A 19,562-nucleotide genomic window follows, 5' to 3' on the forward strand; every position below is an offset into this window, starting at 1 on the left:
TGTTGTTGTTATTGTTGTTTTATAATTGTTGTTTATAATTTGTACAATTAACCTCCCTGTGGTTCGACCCCGGTCTTGTCGGGTTATTTATTACTTCGACACTCCTGCACTTGGGAGAAGACATCAATCTTTTGGTCGTGTCGGCTGACTTCGGTCGTCGATGGAAGAAGAAAAAGAAACAGGGGCCTGCAAAGGAGAAAAGGAAATGCATGGTTGGAGTTGTTAGAGTTGTGGAGGAGAGAGCTGCTACCTTGGCTGCTTTCAAAAAAGAAGGGAGCTTCACGACAAGGTGGTGGCCATTGCCTTTGCTACTGCCGCCGGGATCACGGTGGCGAAGAAGAACATTTTCACAGAGGAGAGAGAGAAATGGTGCAACCACCACATGAGATGGTTTGGAGGCCATTTGAGGTTGAGGTGACGTCCAGAAGACAAGAAACGGTGATGGTGGTGGCTAAAAGCCACAGCGGAGAAAGAAAGAAGAAAAAGAGGCGGTTGCGGGAAAATTTGGCAGGGAAGGCTGGTTTTCGGCCAACTTTGGGTTCGTTTTTCTTCTCTCTCAGGTCATGAAATCCTCCTCTATTTATAGGCAATGGAAGATGGCAATCTTGTTTACATAAGGGAATAATTCTAACCCTTAATTCGAATGGGAAGAATCCCAATCGTTGGCTCAAAGTAGGCATGGTGCACTGTCAAACTGCAGCTGCAAGCTACCTGAAATGGCCTCTTTGGAGTGGTGCCACGTTTGTTTATATGCCAGTGAGCCGATGACGACCATACCCAGACGTAGAGGGATGTCTGGTGATTAGTTTCGTGCACGGTTTGACAAATTTGGTGAATATTAAGTGCATTAAATGCACCTACAAAGGAGATGATCAAACTAGTTTTTTCCAGAAAAATAAAGAAGATAATGAATAGTGATCAGACAACACGTCGTCTGGTCCTTTTTTTAAACTTAAAACGGCACCGTTTTAGGTTTTAAATAGGGATTTTTTTGAAGTTCATAGCAGTCCTCTAACTTTTACTTTTATGCAATTGTACCCCTAATGACCTAAACTTTTGATTTAATGCAATTACACCATTGTCGAATTTCAATTGGAACCCTAGATTTACGCGCCTTTTGCATATTAGTCCCTAGTCTCGGATTGTTGCAATTTAACCCCTAATTGACCATTAAACTTTTAATTTCTTCAATTAGTCCCTGGTTTTTGTCAATTATGCCCTTATTGTTCAACATCTTTTGCAAATTAGTCTTTGGCTGTGAATTTCTTCAATTTAACCCCTAATTAACCCCAAAACTTCAATTTTCTTGCAATTTGGCCCTAATTTCAATCAAATAACTTGGTAAAAATTAAACTTGGTCTCTTAAAATTCCAATCTTCTCAATTAAACCCAAATTAGGCCCTCAAACTTAATTTTTCACCAATTAAGCCCTAAATAAAATTAATTTGACCTATTTAAAATATAATTAAGTCCTTGCACTTAATTAAATCCTTCAATTGGACCCAAATTAATTGTTAAACATAATTTAAATTTAATTTGGCCTATGATTAAATCAAATTGGCCAATTAAAAATTTAATTATGTCCTTGGACTTAATTTTTATGCAAATTTATCCAATAATCATTAATTTGACCTTGAATTTGCATTTTTTTCCTCCATTTTTGGGCATAATGGGGGACAATTATCCTTGAATCTCCTCCAAAAATTACAGCTTGATAACTCGGCCTGCTTTCTCCATGTTGCTAGCCTTTAGTTTATTTTTTTATTTTTATTTTGAAAATAAATAAATAAATAATTTTTTAGGAAATAACCCAGAATTGGGTTATGACAGTTGTTGTTATATTATTATTATCTATAATTTATATAATTAACCTCCCTGTGGTTCGACCCTGGTCTTGCCGGCTTATTTATTACTTCAACACTTTTGCACTTGAGAGAAGACAACAATCTTTTAATTGTGTTAACAAGCAAGGAAATTTAGATCGAAGGAAATAGTTTTAGTGAAAGTGAAGTGGAAACATCATTCAAATAATGAAAAGACACGAGAGCTCGAGGATAAAATATGCGATGAAATCCTTATCTTTTCATTAAATTCGAAAAGTGTTCAGGTATTTTTGTCAAGTTTTAAGGACAAAGTTCTTATAAGGTAGGGAGAATGTAATGTTTTTAAAGGAAAAAAGAAAAGGATTTTAATAAGAAAGGAAAACAATGCCCTTAAAGGAGTAAGCATTAGGTATAAATGAGTGAAAGATACTTCGGTAATTGCATAAGGTTGATAGATAAATAGGAAGAGAAAAACAAAACAAAAAAAAAGAAATTAGAATTTAAAATATAAAATATAAAAAAACTGAAAGAGGGAAAGAAAATAAGTAACGAGATGAAAAGATAAATGAAGGAGAAGAGAGTTGGAGAAAATAGGTTTTAAGGTAAACATTATACTTTTATATGTATAATTCTTGTTCTTAGCTATGAGTTTGAAGTTGTTGAGAATTAAGAATTTAAATTTTATGTTTTGAGTTTAGTTGATGGATTAATTTAAATGTTATGGATTAATTGTTATAGGTTTTTAAAGTATACGTTAAAATGTTAAAGATATGCCATTTTAAGGAAACTGGTAAATTAGAATTCTAAAATCATGATCAGTCAGTCTACCGGTTTGTCTAAATAGTCAACGAGTTGGCCTAATGGCTCTCGTCAACTAGTTTATCAATTTTAGTCGACCGCTTCTCTCTATTGATTTAATCAACTACTTGGTCAATTTTGGTCGATTGATTAACCAAACAATGGAAGATGATTGATTCTTTTAGGTTTGGTAAGTTTGGGATCAAATGAGTGGATTTATTTTGGTTTTATAATTATATTTTGATCTCTAATTTTAGAGTTATAATCTATTATGTTATCTGCTTTAAGTTATTTTCAATATATTTTTTTTTGTATTCAGATAATCCTTGTATTAAACCTACTAAGCATCAATAGGATTTTCTTGTGGTAAATGATCATCTTATAGTTTGAAGTATCATACTCATTGTATATTGATTTTTTGACAAGCTTGATGGTATCTCTTGTTATAGCCTGCTTATAAAACTCTTCTTTAAAAGCATAAAGCCAAGCTTGTATATTTTTTTTATTATTATATTACCTCGTGGGTATATATTGAATGTTATTTACTCACTAAGTTGTTAAACTCATCCTCTTATTATTTATTCTTTTTAGACTTATAATTTTATTAGTAGGTTATTTTTGTTGAACTTCTATAACTTTTTTTTTATTGTAATCAATACTATTTTATTATGTCTAGTTAATACTCCACATTTACTAAATTGTATTAAGGATTATATTAAGATATTGATTTATATTATATAATTAATTATGATATTAAATGTTGTATAAAACTCTGATTGAATTAAAATAAAAGGTTTGTATGTATATTTCAGTTTGTATAAGTAAGAAACCTAGAGAGGGTTTGGGGATCGAGTTATAATAGAGCCAACTTAGACCAACCCGTATTTTAAGAGATGGGAATATGATAGATAAATAGAAAGAAAATTGAAGAGAATCATGAATTTTAATATAAAAAACCTTAACCTTGAAAATGAATTCCGAATTGATATAATGTTCAATGATAAAATTAAAAAAATATTTTTATAAATTATATTAAAAAATAATTTTAAATATTAAAGGATGGAATCAAAAGAATGACAAGTAAAAAAACTCTAGATAACTAGGATTATTTCATACCAACAAAAAACTCTATAGAAAAAAATAAATAAAAATATTAACTTAATTTTGAATGATAAGATTAAAAATAAAATATAACTTATAAAAAAACCAAATAAAAAGAAAATAAATATTATTATAGCGAATAGTATTTTACGAGGAGGGATATACTAAAATCCCCTCCTTTTTTTATTTTTTAAATATAAACTTAAATGTAAATTTAAATTATAACGATGTTATGTCATTTGTGGACACTTTCTATTTCAACAATTAACTAATTTCTTTTATTTTTGATTTTTCAATTCAATCCTCGACAATTCAGAAGTCCATGGAAGACTAACTAGTGGGACTCATGCAACCCATTTTTATCTTTAAAATCTCCTGCAATGCAAAGAAAATACATGTCCTTGTAAATCTATTATTGAATAATTGTAGCTCTCCGCCACTTTAATTTGACTATTTTTAGTAAAATAATAAAAAATGAAAATTACTGTTAACTTTTTTAGGTTTGTATCAAGTTTAATTGTGTCAATGAATCACTAAATCTTGTTCAATTAAATTAAAGATCAAACTCAAATAAAGCTTGGAAACCATATTTCAAAATCATCTTGCTTCATCTGTACGAGTATTCCTATGTGACAAATAAAAAGCCATATGCATAATTGCCATAAATTCTGTTTTATTTAGTGTATGTTTAGTACTGTGGTGTAAATTAGTTTTTATAAGTATTTTTATTTTAAAATCTATTAAAATAATTTATTTTAAAAATATTATATTTCATATTTGATAGTAGAATATCAAATCAATAAAAAAACATTACAAAATTGATTTATTAGTTTTATAGTAAAATACACTTTCAAAACATATTTTAAAACAAAAACTATCATACTCTTAAATACTCAAATTAATGTTTTATCAATTACAATTTCATTGAAGTGCATAGCTCTATCTATATATCTAACCTCCAGCGAGAGGCAATTACCTCACAACATTACATGACAACATTCCATAATATTTTCAACAATTAATGAAAAGTAAAAAATCTGACACACAAGGACTTAAGAAAAAGAAGAGGAAGAAAGCTAAGGTTTAGCATACGTTAACCCAAACAGCATTGCTAGGAATGCCAGCATGGACAACGAACATCATATAATATCCAGGTGGGGCCACATTAACATTAATTGGTCCAATCACATTAGCCTTATAAGCAAACATGGATAACTGGACTACACTCAGCACGTTCAGGACCACCATCCTCTGGTTCATGCCAAACGAGTGCGTAGTAAAAGACGGTGCAATAACGGTGACGGAGACCCCCAGATCCAGACGGTAGGAGGAGCACACGAAGGTAACGGAGAACATCTCTCCATACGACACTGCTCTGTCGGACAACTCCACTGTCAAAATTGAAGGTCTTAGATACGAGTACTGTGGGTCCAGGTAATGTAGGTAAAAAGCTTCCAAACTCAGCTCAGTTGGGTAGGGTTTCCCTGTCATATTATACCTCTGGTGCGGATTGCTCCCTCCCACTAATATCCTGCCATCTGGCAAGAGCGCAGCTGTGGAGTGGTATAGCCTGGCAATCTTGGAGGAGCTAAGCACAACGAATCTTCGGGTCGGATCTTCATCTGGTTGGTAAAGAACCGGATTATAAACTGGATTCATAGCGTCATTCCAACCAGCACTTCCATTGGTTGCGCCGTTGATGATAATCAAGTCTCCGGTGGGTAACAGTAGCATATCGTTCATGATCCGAGGAATGGGCATTAGCTCCATGACCCATTCGGGTTTCGTGTCCGTCACCTTTAACCTGCCACAAGTTGTTGATGCTTGCTCGTAAATGTGGAGATAATTGGACTTGATATAGGCACCTTTCTGTGCCCCACCGCAAATCATGACCTCTGCTTCGGGATGGTCAGTCACATTGGTGATTCCGGTTAACCGGAGAGGAAGCAAAACAGAAGAGCCAGTGCAAGGGTAGTTTCTTCGGTCACCAACGGGCATAACCGGATACTCCTTGATCACCTTATTACGTTTGTAGTCAAGCGAGATGGATCGGTTGTTAGCAAAAATGAAAAGATTGCCATCAGGCAAGAGGTGCAAGAAGGGATAAAGATTGATCTCTTCTTGAGGGTCTCTGGTGTGTATTAAGAAAGGCAATGTGAAATTGTCTCTTTCTTGAGGGTTCTTGGGATAAAACTCGTAAGTGAAAGCCCTTCTTCCACCAACAATAATTATGCGACCATCAGGGAGTAATTGGTTACTGGCATACCATCTCCGGTTCCAAAGAACCTGGTTTGTCAGCTCCACCCAATCGCAAGAATCGTCACCGCAGGGGGTGAAAGAGCGTATTACGGCCTCGCCTGCTTTGTAACCGCCGGTTTGGATGAGATTGCCGGAGGAATCGAGGGAGCCAGAAGAGCACCAAGTGTTAGTTTGGACCATGAGAGGGCGGAAGGTGTTGGAAGCGATGTCATAAAGAACGGCGTGAGCAGTGCAATCTTTAGGCTTAACCACTTCGTCTTTGTACCGGCACTCGCCGTCTGGAAGAGAGAGATTGGAGCGGCCAAAGTCTGTGCGATCAAACATGATGACCTTGTTGTTTCTAAGGACTTGCATGTGCATGGCTGAGATGCCTATGCTTTCTTGGAGAACTACCCAGTTGCCCCCTGTTATGGTGGACAAATACGATCCAGCATGGGCACTTTCTGGTGAAAAGCTCATGAATATGTAGAAAACAAAGAGGAAGATGAAAAAAGGATGGTTCTTGATTGCCATTAATATTGTTGTTTTTTGAGATAGGCAAATGAGAGGGAGGTTTCTTGGTTTATATAGTTTGTATATCGATCGGAGGAAGAGGCCAGTGTAAGAAAATTTTTTCCCATTCTTCTCTAATTTAGAAGGGTTTAATTAGGGCTTCTGTTACGATTTGTATTTTCTCCTGGAGCAAAGAACGTGTGCAAAATCAGGAGAAAGGTTATGTTGGTGTAGATGGATTAAAAAATAAATAAAATCATGCATTATTAATTTGATTTTGCATGTTTGTTCATGAAAACTTATAAATTAGGGATCGTTAATAGGTCAAGTTTGAGTTTGTAGGTTATTTCATATATGTTAATCTCACTCAGTACCGCACTTGAGTTAAATAGATGGTACTTGGTGTAGAACCGCGCTATATTCTGCATAACAAGTGAATATTAAATTTTGATTATTCAATTTTTTATTTAATTCAAGTTTAAAATTAAAATTATATAAAAATTAATTTGATATAATTTAATTGACTTAATAAGTCTAAAAACAATCTGAACAATCAATAAAAAAATTTTAAGAATAAAATAAAAAAATAACAAAAAAAATCTCTTAATCCAACTCTTTTTCTAGCCTAAGTGATGCGATTCTAAATTTAATATCAAGAGATCCATTAAGTCTAGCCACAAGATTTAGAGCAAAAAGATTCAAGAAGGCAATTAATTGACTTCTTCAACATATATGCGCTAAGATGAAATTTAAGAGGATATCAAAAAATAAAGAACAAACCTTGATTAATTTAATTTATATTCAAGAAAGAATATTACAAAATGATTGAAATAAAGATATTTAAATCTGTTAGTTTTAACCTATCACCACTATTTTAGCCATAACTAGAACTATAAAATGAATTTTAACATGATTTTAATTGTATTTGAAAGTAGACATCCACATATTTATAGTGATACATGGCAAACCTTCTAATTCATTATATAACAACCTAAAATTTCCATGTAATTTTTATATTTCTAATCATCATGTCGGGGTATAATAAGGTGTCTTTTTTTGTGCAATCTATCTAACAATATATCTCATTATTAATTCTTTGATTTACCAAATTTACAGCAGAGTTTTTCCTATAACTTATATATTTTCTGAGTTTTTTTTTTTTATCATTCTGGATAACACAATATCAAATAACTCTATTACATACACGCAGTTGCTGAAGTAGCCTTTGGCTACCCACTAATTCAATTGCTTCTCCATTTGATTCTTTTAAATTGCTTCTTACAATTCATCTTATATTCTTTCTATTTTTCATTTACTTAAAATATTCATGTGATGGGCGCACGCGCACACACACATAACAAAAAAGATGCAATAACTAAATACTAGAAATACAGTCATACCATTTAGTATATTTTAAGATGAAATTATTAATATAATTTTAAGTATTCATAGTATATAAAAATAAATATCTAACAAAATTATAAATAGTGAAACGATACAATTAGTGCTAGCCGATATAGACCTGCAACATATATAGCATTATAAAAGTTATTAATCGTGAAGGAGACTTATACTCATGATTTTTTTACGAAGGAAAGGAATTATTATATATATTAACACTTTTAACAATTCTGCTCAAAACATTCAACTCAAATTTAATAATACCTCAACTCATATGACAATACTCATGCTCATTATTACAATTAAAATAACATTACAAATTTAATATCTAGCCATAAAATACATGTACGTGGTTTTTCATAAGGAATGAGAATAATGTGCTTATCTAGAATTTTTTTTAACATCAATTATATATATATATATATATATATATATATATTAAATTACATATTAGTTGTCATGGTGTCTAAGTTTATATTTGTCACTTTCAATATTGCATTTACACCAAATTAGGTAATACATTCAAATCTAAAGTTGCCGACTATACATCACAATGTAACAACTTATTTTTTTAATTTTTGATTCCCTAATCAATAATTAATATTTTATTTTCTTAATTATCGATTTTCTTAGATACAATCCTTGAAATAACCATGCATATCAATCTTATGTTTACTTATCACCATCATTGTATAACATAATTTATTTGTACTTTACCATACTTTTTATTTTCTAGGAATCATAACTATTTGTTACATTATCACCCCATTAACATTTGCTTTGACTTAATAGTACATCAAACTATATTAAGTTGTCAATCAACCCCCCTATCATATATATTTTTAAGCATTGGTAAATAGTCTTACAAATAGTTTCTATTATACAATCAAGGATAGTTTCAATAGTTTCCATTATTTGGAAACAACAACACCATGGTTTCTACTCATTCAAAACAATAGCATAATGATCTCCATTAAAAACAAAGAAAATCACATAAATTCCTTTTTTATTAGGAACAACTAGGAAGTAACTTTTGTTGCCCATGATTTAATATAAATGATATGTCAACTTAAATAGAAGCATAGGGAAATGAGAAACTACATCAGCATTTTATAATTAACCAAATAGTACTTTGTTTCGTTAGTCATCATTCTTTTAGGCAACTAAACATCAAAAGTTATCATATTTATAGATATTGGTAATTAATTATCAATTATCAACTTATATCTTGTCCTTAATCACCAATACTACGGTCATTAAGTATCATTCTTTTCTTATCTTTAGTCACAAACACTACTGCTACTAAGTATCATTCTTATCTCATCCTTAGTCATCGATACCATGGCCACTAATTATAATCCAATCATCCCCTCACAGATGCCAATAATTCTGGCAAACCCATTTGATTGCCAACAAATTCAGCTATCATTATCTTCCTACTGACTTTATCTTTAATATTTTAATTCACATCTTGATAAAATCTTATGCTACATTATTTTATTTGCGTTATTGATTACTATTTAAAAATATATTTTTATCAAGATTTTATATTACTATTTTGCACTTGAAGTATCAATAGCTCTTTAATAGCTCTTTAACTAGAGCATGTTTTATAATAACATATCTAATAAATATAAAATAAATTTAATTTATAGTAAATATTCATCTTAAATGCAGGCATATCACATAAATAAAAAAATTGATTAATGAGTATAACTTTTAAAATTTAGAAGACAAGAAGATAACCAAGCTTATAAAAGCGATAATGATTCAATTCAAACTGGAACACTATTCGATCATTGGATCATAACTAGAGTTATAGAACTTGGATTTAGGTTTACTCTATATGGATGGTGATTAGTACTTAAAAGTGCATTTTTATCATGGTTTTATATCATCATTTTGCACTTGAAGTATCAATAACTCCTTAACCAAAACATGTTTTATAATAATATATCTAATAATATAAGATAACTTTAATTTGTGGTAAATGTCCATTTTAAATGCAGCCCTATCACATAAATGAAAGGAGAAAATCCATACTTGCATTTAAGGGAATTTGAGGAGGTCTGCAACACATATAATAATTTAAATTGTAGCATGAACACCATTAGATTAAAGCTTTTTCCTTTTTCATTAAAAGATAAAGCTAAAACATGGCTACAAAATTTAAGACCAGGATCCATTCGTGCTTGGGATGAAATGCAACAACAGTTTTTAAAGAAGTTTTTTCCATCTCATAGAACAAACTCTTTCAAGAGACAAATCACCACTTTCACTCAAAAACCAGGAGAAACATTTTACCAATGTTGGGATAGGTATCGAGACTTGCTTAGTACTTGCCCTCATCATGGTTTTGAAACATGGAGATTGGTTTCACATTTCTATGAAGGGTTAACACCTAAAGATAGGCAAATGGTTGAATTGATGTGCAATGGAACTTTTGAAGATAAAGACCCTGATGAAGCAATGGAGTACTTAGACTTGTTAGCTGAAAATGCTCAAAATTGGGACACCGCGGGTACTTGTGAGGCACCGAGTAAAACTCAACCTCATACATCTAGTGGAGGTATGTACAACCTTAGGGAAGATCATGACCTTCAAGCCAAGTTTGCATCTTTAGCTAGAAAAGTCGAGGCACTAGAATTGAAAAAGAGTGGTCAATTAAAATCTGTTGAAAACATTGTGTGTCAAATCTGTGAAACAAATGAACACTCAACCAACGATTGTCCAACCTTGCCTTCTTTTAAAGAATGTCTCCATGAACAAGCCCATGCTTTAAACAGTTTTCAAAGGGCCAACCACAACCCATACTCCCAAACATACAACCCTGGTTGGAGGAATCACCCAAATTTCAGTTGGAAGAGTGACAATGCACAAACTTCACAACCACCGTTTCAAGCACACCATAATTTCCAAAATTCTCATGGATATGCACCTCCTTATGCTCCACCTCCTAGAAGAAATCTTGAGGAAACATTGCATGCATTCATTGAAAAGCAAGAGACAATCAATACTCAACTTGCTCAAAACATGACAGATTTTAAAGATACTCTTGCAAAATTAACATCTGCTCTCAGTTTCCAAGAGAAAGGTAAGTTTCCATCTCAAACACAACAAAATCCCAAAGGGCAATACAATGCAAATGCAAGTAGTTCCGGAAGCCAACACATGGATCAAGTCAAATCAGTCACTACTCTGCGCAGTGGTAAGGTTATTGAAAAACCCTCTCTTGAACCTTATGAGAAAGATGATGAGTCAATCTTTGAGGGTAAGGAAGGGGTTGAATCTGAAAATTGCAAAGAAACGACTGATTCACCGCCAGCACTTCCATTTCCTCAAGCCATGACCAAACAAAGGAAAGTCAATCACAATTCTGAAATTTATGAAATTTTCAAACAGGTAAGGATCAATATACCTTTGCTGGATGCTATTAAACAGGTTCCTTCCTATGCTAAATTTTTGAAAGATCTATGCACTGTGAAGAGGAAACTGAATGTGAAAAAGAAAGCCTTTCTAGCCGAACAAGTAAGTGCTATTCTTCAGAATAATAATGCTTTGAAATATAAAGACCCTGGTTGTCCTACAATTTCTTGCTTTATTGGAGAGCATAAAATTGAAAGAGCCTTACTTGATCTTGGTGCTAGTGTGAATTTACTTCCATATTCAGTTTTTCAGAGTCTCAATCTAGGTGAGTTAAAACCAACTTCTATATCTCTTTTACTTGCCGATAGATCTGTAAAAGTGCCTAGAGGAATAATTGAAGATGTGTTAGTACAAGTCGATAAATTCATTTATCCTGTGGATTTTATTGTCTTGGACACAGAACCTGTTGAAGCATGTAATTCATTTCCTGTTATTTTAGGACGTCCGTTTCTTGCAACCTCTAACGCATTGATTAATTGTAGGAATGGACTGATGAAGCTATCATTTGGAAACATGACATTGGAGATGAATATTTTCAACATTTGCAAGCAACCTGGAGATGATAATGATTTACAAGAAGTAGATCATATTGATGAATTAGTTTATGATCAACTTGAATCTACTTTAAGTAAAAATGAATTGGATGAAACTGAAGATTTGCAAATGGTTTATTCTGAGGAAGAAATCACGAATGAAACAAGCACCGAAAATGTTGATGCGAATCTTTTGTCAACAGTGACAACAGATTCGACATCTGACATCACACCAATCGATGATTACTTTCCTAACAAATCCTTACTTTCTCTTAGTTCAATGCCTTGGTATGATAAAAATATTAATTTTCTTGCTTTAGGAGATTTGCTAGCTGATTGGAGTACCCAAGACAAAGAAAAGTTTTTGAACGAAGTGAAGAGCTTTTATTGTGATGACCCTAACTTATTCAAATATTGTCCTGATCAAATATTTCAAAGATTCATTCCCGACAATGAGGTAAGTAGTGTCATTAAACTTTGTCATTCTGAAGCATGTGGAAGTTATTTCTCGTCAAAAAAGACTGCTGCAAAAATCTTTCAAAATGGATTTTATTGGCCCACCATGTTCAAGGACACACATGCATTCTGCAAAACTTGTGAAAATTGTCAAAAAATTGACACTGGTCAAAAAGTTTTGTTTTATGATTCTCAACTCTATGCATTCCCTAAAGAGCTAAGATTAAGATGGACCAATCCTTATGGGGCCTGTGATATTGAGAATTCAATGAATGACAATGATTTTAAGGAAAATGGACATCGTTTGAAAGCTTACTTTGATAATTTTCCTAGTGAAAATGAATCAGCTGGTTTGAATGATCTTGTAGATAAAGGTTGATTATTTTGTTTTTCTCACATTGTTTTTGTGTTTCTTTTTGAGTGATTTTTGCTAGTTTCTCTCACCCCGGTCAAATGGCGGATAACGGTACTCCGTGACTTAAGTCGGTTCTTTCAGTTTCCCACAATAACTGATATTTGTGTATATATTTGTGCAATTCTTTGAATCTCTCTTCTAATTCTCATTTGAAAATGGACACTAATCTTGAAAAATTGAAAAAGTATTTTCCCGCTCTGCCTCAGAATGCGATTACAAAAATTTACCGTGCTAGATGTGCAAGATTGAGATTGTTAATGAATCATGGAATTCCTGAAGATATTCGTTGGTTGATTGAAGCAAAGGTCCGATTATCAGGTGAGTCCTCTAATTTCTTTATTTCACACATGCCTGGAACAGGTAAAAGCACTTTTGCAAAGAAACGTCGTGCAAAACGACTAGAAGTCTGTCATCGATGTGCTAGATGGACTTGTAATACACAATGTCGTTCTTTAGGAATGGTATCTATAAACCGTGAAGATAAAATACAATTCATTAAGGATGGCCTGAGTAAGGAGTCTTTAGATAATCTTCTATTGACTCTTGAGACGCATCCTAGTGGAGATGTGCATCGTGCAATTCATGATTTATGGCCACTATTTCATAAAGAACATGATCGACTTAGTCTTGGGAATCTGACTAAAAAAGACCCTGTTTGCCAGTTTTTAAGAAAACTGGATGGGAAGCCTATCCCCGACCCATAGAGGGCGTTTAAGCCGTTCTTGGACGTAAAACCAAGGGAAGATGTGAGCCACAATCACAACTACCTGTACATACACATGTTTTTTTTCAAAAGTAAATAAATAAATAAAAAGAGAGAGAGAGTGTGTGAGACTCTAGCTGGCCTACATATAGATGTTATGATTGCCTTTCTAATTTCTCATCTATAAAACCCTCTTTTCCTTCCTTTCATTTCTACTCAACCCATACATTTAACAAATACAGAAGTGTGTAGAAATGGCAAGTTCCTCAGGTCATCAAATAAGAAATATTTGTGTTTTCGGTGGATCTAGTCCTGGGAAAGAAAAGGAGTTTTTAGAATCAGCAAATCATCTTGGTTAGGTGCTAGCTGAGAGAAAGATTCATTTAGTGTATGGGGGAGGCAGTCTTGGGTTAATGGGAGGTGTGTCAATAGCTGCATTTTTAGGAGGTAGTCAAGTTTTGGGGGTCGTCCCTGAAGCTTTGGCACAAGGGGACATCATTGGAAAAACAATTGGAGAGGAACTTCAGGTCTCCACAATGTCGGCTCGAATGAATGCAATGTTTAACCATGCTGATGCTTTCATTGCTTTACCAGGTGGTCTAGGCACATTGGAAGAGATCTTTCATATTTCCTCTTGGGCTCAATTGCACATTCACCATAAACCCATAGGTTTGTTAAATGTTAATGGTTATTATGATAAGTTGTTGTCTTTTCTTGATCATGCTGTGGAACAGGAATTTCTAACATCTTCTGCACGACAAATCATAATCTCTGCTGCTACTGCTGAACAGTTGATTGACCAACTACAATCTTTCATTCCTGTGATTGATCCTTCCATGAGTCGCATAAATTGGTCATCTACGGGAAGCCGTAAAAAGCTTAGATTGGATTTGAGCCTTCATTTGTGAATTTTTGTGTCTTTTGGTTTTATTATTATGTTTTGTTATTTCTTATTTTTGTTTTAGTGTGTTTCAGGTTTTGTCAGTGTTCGTTATTTCAGGTGATATCTTTTATACTCTATCTTTCTACCTTAGAACATTGAGGACAATGTCTCGTTTTGGTTGGGGGGAGAGGGTAGTAGTTGATAAAAAAAAATTGTTTTTCATTTCATAAAGCATGTGCATAATTGTTGTTACTAGGATGGCAGAGTAAAGGAGTTCTTTTGTTAAAGTGACTCTTGAGACGCATCTTAGTAACCATTCTTAACAAGGTCTATTATAATACTTCCTGAAATATTCAGGTTTACAAACTCTCGTATTGTTACCACTTAATTCTGCTCATATACTTATTTAACATGTATTTTTAAACCTTAATTTACACACACACACTTTAACATATGATTGTGGGTTGCATATTGGATTATTACATTATTTATGTTCTTTTGTTAAAGGTAACAACTAAGGGAAAGGGATTGTATATAATTAAAAAGAAAAAAAGAAAAACATGAAAAAAAAAGAAAAAGAAAAAGAAAAAAAAATGATGATAATAAAAATGTAGATAAGTTTGGTTTCGTAGCCTCCCTAACCTAAGCAATTAAGTCCGAAGGGGTGTTTTAACACCTAATACCCTAAAGTCAACTGACTTGGGAGCTATTGGCCCAACGCTTGTTACATGGGTTGAGGAGAAAAGCTTAAGGGAATCAAACATTGCACTATCTACATATCAGTATCTGCGACCCGAGTTACTAAGCTCGTAGGGGTGTCTTAACACCTAATGCCCTAAGACCAACTGGTCTGGGAGTCATTAGCTGAAAGCTCGTTACATGGGTTAAAGATGCATGATGTTTTTAAAGTATATGTATATAGAGTTAAAAAAAAAAAAGACAAAAATAGTAATCCCAACCCAAGGAAGTTAACCTTAAACATTAGAACAAAAATTTTGTTTTCTTCCAAGAAAAGCCCCATAATTATGTGTTGATACATTGAGCACAAAAGAAAGGTTTATTAATATCTTGTTAAGAGGTATTGAGCAGATATATAAATTTAATGAGAGTTTGTTTATCTGGATAGATTAATGGAAGTTAAATGATGAATACCTTGCTTTGTGGAATTTGCAAATTGTTTTTCTATTTTACGCTTTGATTACTAGGGACTAGTAATAAGCTGGTTGGGGGGTGTGATTAGTACTTAAAAGTGCATTTTTATCATGGTTTTATATCATCATTTTGCACTTGAAGTATCAATAACTCCTTAACTAAAATATGTTTTATAATAATGTATCTAATAATATAAGATACCTTTAATTTGTGGTAAATGTCTATTTTTAATGCAGGTCTATCACATAAATGAAAGGATTGATTGATGACTTGAAGAACTTAAATTGCATGGATAAAGAGATGGTCAAACTTAGAGAAGAGATGTCGGTGCAATCCAAACCGGAACACTGTTCGGTAATTGGGTCATATCTAGAGCTATATATCTCAGATTTAGGTCCAATTTATATGGATGGAAAGGTAAGACATAGGCCTACAACTTTCATATGGAGCCCAAGATCTAAAAAGGCCATTATCAAGTCCAAATTGTAGCAACAACAAAGAAGCCCGAATCTGTCTTCCAGCCCGAGCACTGTTCGGTATTTTGGCCATATCTGGAGTTCTAGAAGTCCAAATGAGCTGAATTTTTTACACAAGAAAGCTGAGACAATTGCCTACAACTTTCATGTTTGCAACTGGCTCCAGTTTTGACGTTATCAATGACGTTTTGGGCAGACAAGTGAAGATAAGGATTTTCACCAAGTCAAAAGTTGGCCACCCACTTATCAATTAGTCATCAAATCAATAGTTCTCAATTTTGGCCTATAAAAGGAGGCATTTGCTATGCATTTAGGCATCTTGGTTTCCAGATCAAGATCATGCTCTTCCTTACTCTATTTGTATTTTTTATGCTTTGCTTTCATTAATATTAAGTTTGTGCCTTTCATTTCCTTTCCTTTACTTAGTTAACTTTTATGTTCTTATTTTGTTTATCTATTTTGCTTTCTTTCATTATATTTGTTTGCAATACCATTATTAGATCCTTTAACCTTGACATTTGTTTTTATCATTGTTTAATTCTTACATTAATCTTACATCTCAAAGTCCTCTTTAACTTATTGTTGTTGTTGTTGTTGTTGTTGTTATTGTTATTTATAATTTATATAGTTAACCTCCCTGTGGTTCAACCCTAGTCTTGCTGGGTTATTTATTACTTTGACACTCATATACTTGGAAGAAGACATCAATCTTTTGGTCATGTCAACTGTATTCAACAAATAACTAATGACATGTATTATCGTTAAGGAATCCTTATACATATAGAATTCTTCCATGCATAACTATTCATTCCTAACTATGATTAATTTTGTATATGGTTCTTTAAACATTAATTTTGATTATGAATAACATATCATACTCTTTATTTCATCATATCAGTAAACACTTTCAAATGAGATGGTTCACAACACCTATTATTGGTAATTCTAGTATGGACCTCATTAACCGAAGTTAACCTCATCCTTTACTCTCAGCTATCCAATATGGATATTATTAGCCAAGGCTAATTTTTAATGCTTATTCCTAACTATCCAATATAGATGTTATTAGCCAAAACTAATCTTATCATTCAATCTCAACTACCCAATATAGATACCATTAGCCAAAACTAATCTTATAATTCATTCTCTACTTTCCAATATAGATACCATTAGCCAAAACTAATCTTATAATTCATTCTCAACTTTCCAATATAGATACTAACACGACTAAAAGATTGATGCCTTCTCCCAAGTGCAGGAGTGTCGAAGTAATAAATAACCTGGCAAGACCGGGATCGAACCACAGGGAGGTTAATTGTACAAATTATAAATAACAATAATACTACAACAATAACAACAACAACAACAACAACAACAATAATAGTAATAACAATATAATAATAACAATAACAATTATAATAATAATAATAATAATAATAATAAAGAAGAGGAGAACTTCAAGATGTAATATTAACGTAAAAATTTAACAACAATAACGATAAATGTCAAGGTTAGAGGATCCACTAATGGTATGTCAAACAAGTATAGTATAAACTCTTATTATTCAATTGGAAACCACACACAAAAGAGGTTCAAATCAGATTATATATTGTTAACATGATTACATTAGTCATCTTATTCAATTAATGCTAATACTTGTAAATCTCATCAAGCATTCATGATTATAACTTATGTTAACAACAAATCAAGTTCCTTTCATAGCTCAGGTGTCGGTTATACCATACATTATGGGCTATGAAAGTGCCAAGCATTTGTTGTACCAAGTGTTATACAACATAAATCAAGATTAATCATTTAACAAGCAAAGTATTAAAGAGTAAACAAGATAACAAATATAAAACATGTTAGTATCAAACATTAAAGTCCATATTAAGTTTACATTATACTTATTCTTACACCATTAGTGTAACCTTTTCACCTTGACATAACTAACTTAGCTAGACATAATGAAAGAAAGCAAAATAGATAAACAAAATAAGAACATAAAAGTTAACTAAGTAAAGGAAAGGAAATGAAAGGCATAAACTTAATATTAATGAAAACAAAGCATAAAAAATACAAAGAGAGAAAGGAAGAGCATGATCTTGATCTGAACACCAAGATGCCTAAATGCATGGCAAATGCCTCCTTTTATAGGCCAAAATTGGGAACTATTGATTTGATGACTAATTGATAAGTGGGTGACCAACTTTTGACTTGGTGACAATCCTTATCTTCTCTTGTCTGCCCAAAACGTCATTGATAACGTCAAAACTGGAGCCAGTTGCAAACATGAAAGTTGTAGGCAATTGTCTCAGCTTTCTTGTGTAAAAAATTCAGCTCATTTGGACTTCTAGAACTCCAGATATGGCCAAAATACCGAACAGTGCTCGGGCTGGAAGACAGATTCGGGCTTCTTTGTGTTTAAGTATCAATCAGATACCTTTAGCCAAAAGCTAATCTCATAAATGAATCTTAGTTATCCAATATGGATACCATTAGTTGGATCTAATCATATCATTTAATCCTAATTATTCAATATGATACCATTAGCTAAAACTAATCTTACTAATGAATGCTAGTTATCCAATATGAATACCATTAGCCAAGGCTAATCTTATCAATAAATCATGGTTATCTGATAAGGATATCATTAGCCAAAGCTAATCATATTATTTAATCTCGGACATCTATATATTGGATACTATTAGCCAAAGCTAATCTTATTAATTAATCTCGATTATCCAATATGGATACTATTAGCTGAAGCTAATCACATCATTATTCATTACATTTCATGAGTAATTTTAATGGATTGAAATCGGGTAACAATAATATGTATAAATACTTCAAGGATTTAATAATAATTAGTTAAAGGTGTAAACCACCTATCTATCCCTCCCGTAGTATGTCCTCGTCTAGTCAAAAGATCCAATCTCGATCATGCTTCCTAATACATAAAATGACCATTACTCAGTATATTTTTATTTAGGTAATGTCAAAGACCATTTCCACACGTATACTAGAACATATATACATTCATTCAAACATCTCCCATGTTTGTAGAATTGTATAGTGATAATATTGTAACAAGACATTCGTCTTTAATTTTAATAAAGGTCATCTACAGAAATTATATCATTATGACACTAGAATTGTTAACAAAATTGAGCTATCCCGACACTAAAAATCATCAACAAAAACTATGTCATCCTAACATTGAAAATTATCAATGAAAAACTATGTCATTCTGACACTGAAAATCATCAACAAAAACTAAGTCATCCTGACATTTCTTTTCTCTAAATTCACGCAAATGGTCAATACTAAGTTTTCCTCCTAAAGACCATACTTCAACCTAGTTTTAGACATAAACCATGATCAAATTCACTTCCAAAATTTATGAAGGGAAATGACACGACGAAAAGATTAATGTCTTCTCCCAAGTGCAGGAGTGTCGAAGTAATAAATAACCCGGCAAGACCGGGGTCGAACCACAAGGAGGTTAATTGTACAAATTATAAACAACAATTATAAAACAACAATAACAACAACAACAATAGTAATAATAATAATAACAATAACAATAATAATAATAATAATAATAATAATAATAATAACAACAATAACAATAATAATAATAA

At 32.5% G+C, this 19,562-nt stretch overlaps 1 protein-coding gene across 1 annotated transcript; it reads right to left on the bottom strand.

Annotated features, from left to right (window-relative positions):
• Positions 1 to 4,803: 4,803 nt before the first annotated feature.
• Positions 4,804 to 6,440, bottom strand: LOC105115566 (glyoxal oxidase-related protein). The gene has a single exon (XM_011012491.1). The coding sequence runs from the start codon at positions 6,438 to 6,440 to the stop codon at positions 4,806 to 4,808; it is 1,635 nt and encodes a 544-aa protein (XP_011010793.1). The 3' UTR covers positions 4,804 to 4,805.
• Positions 6,441 to 19,562: the final 13,122 nt, after the last annotated feature.

The sequence above is a fragment of the Populus euphratica genome, unplaced genomic scaffold (genome assembly GCF_000495115.2).
Source record: "Populus euphratica unplaced genomic scaffold, PopEup_1.0 scaffold733.1, whole genome shotgun sequence".
Classification (NCBI taxonomy): Eukaryota; Viridiplantae; Streptophyta; class Magnoliopsida; order Malpighiales; family Salicaceae; genus Populus; species Populus euphratica.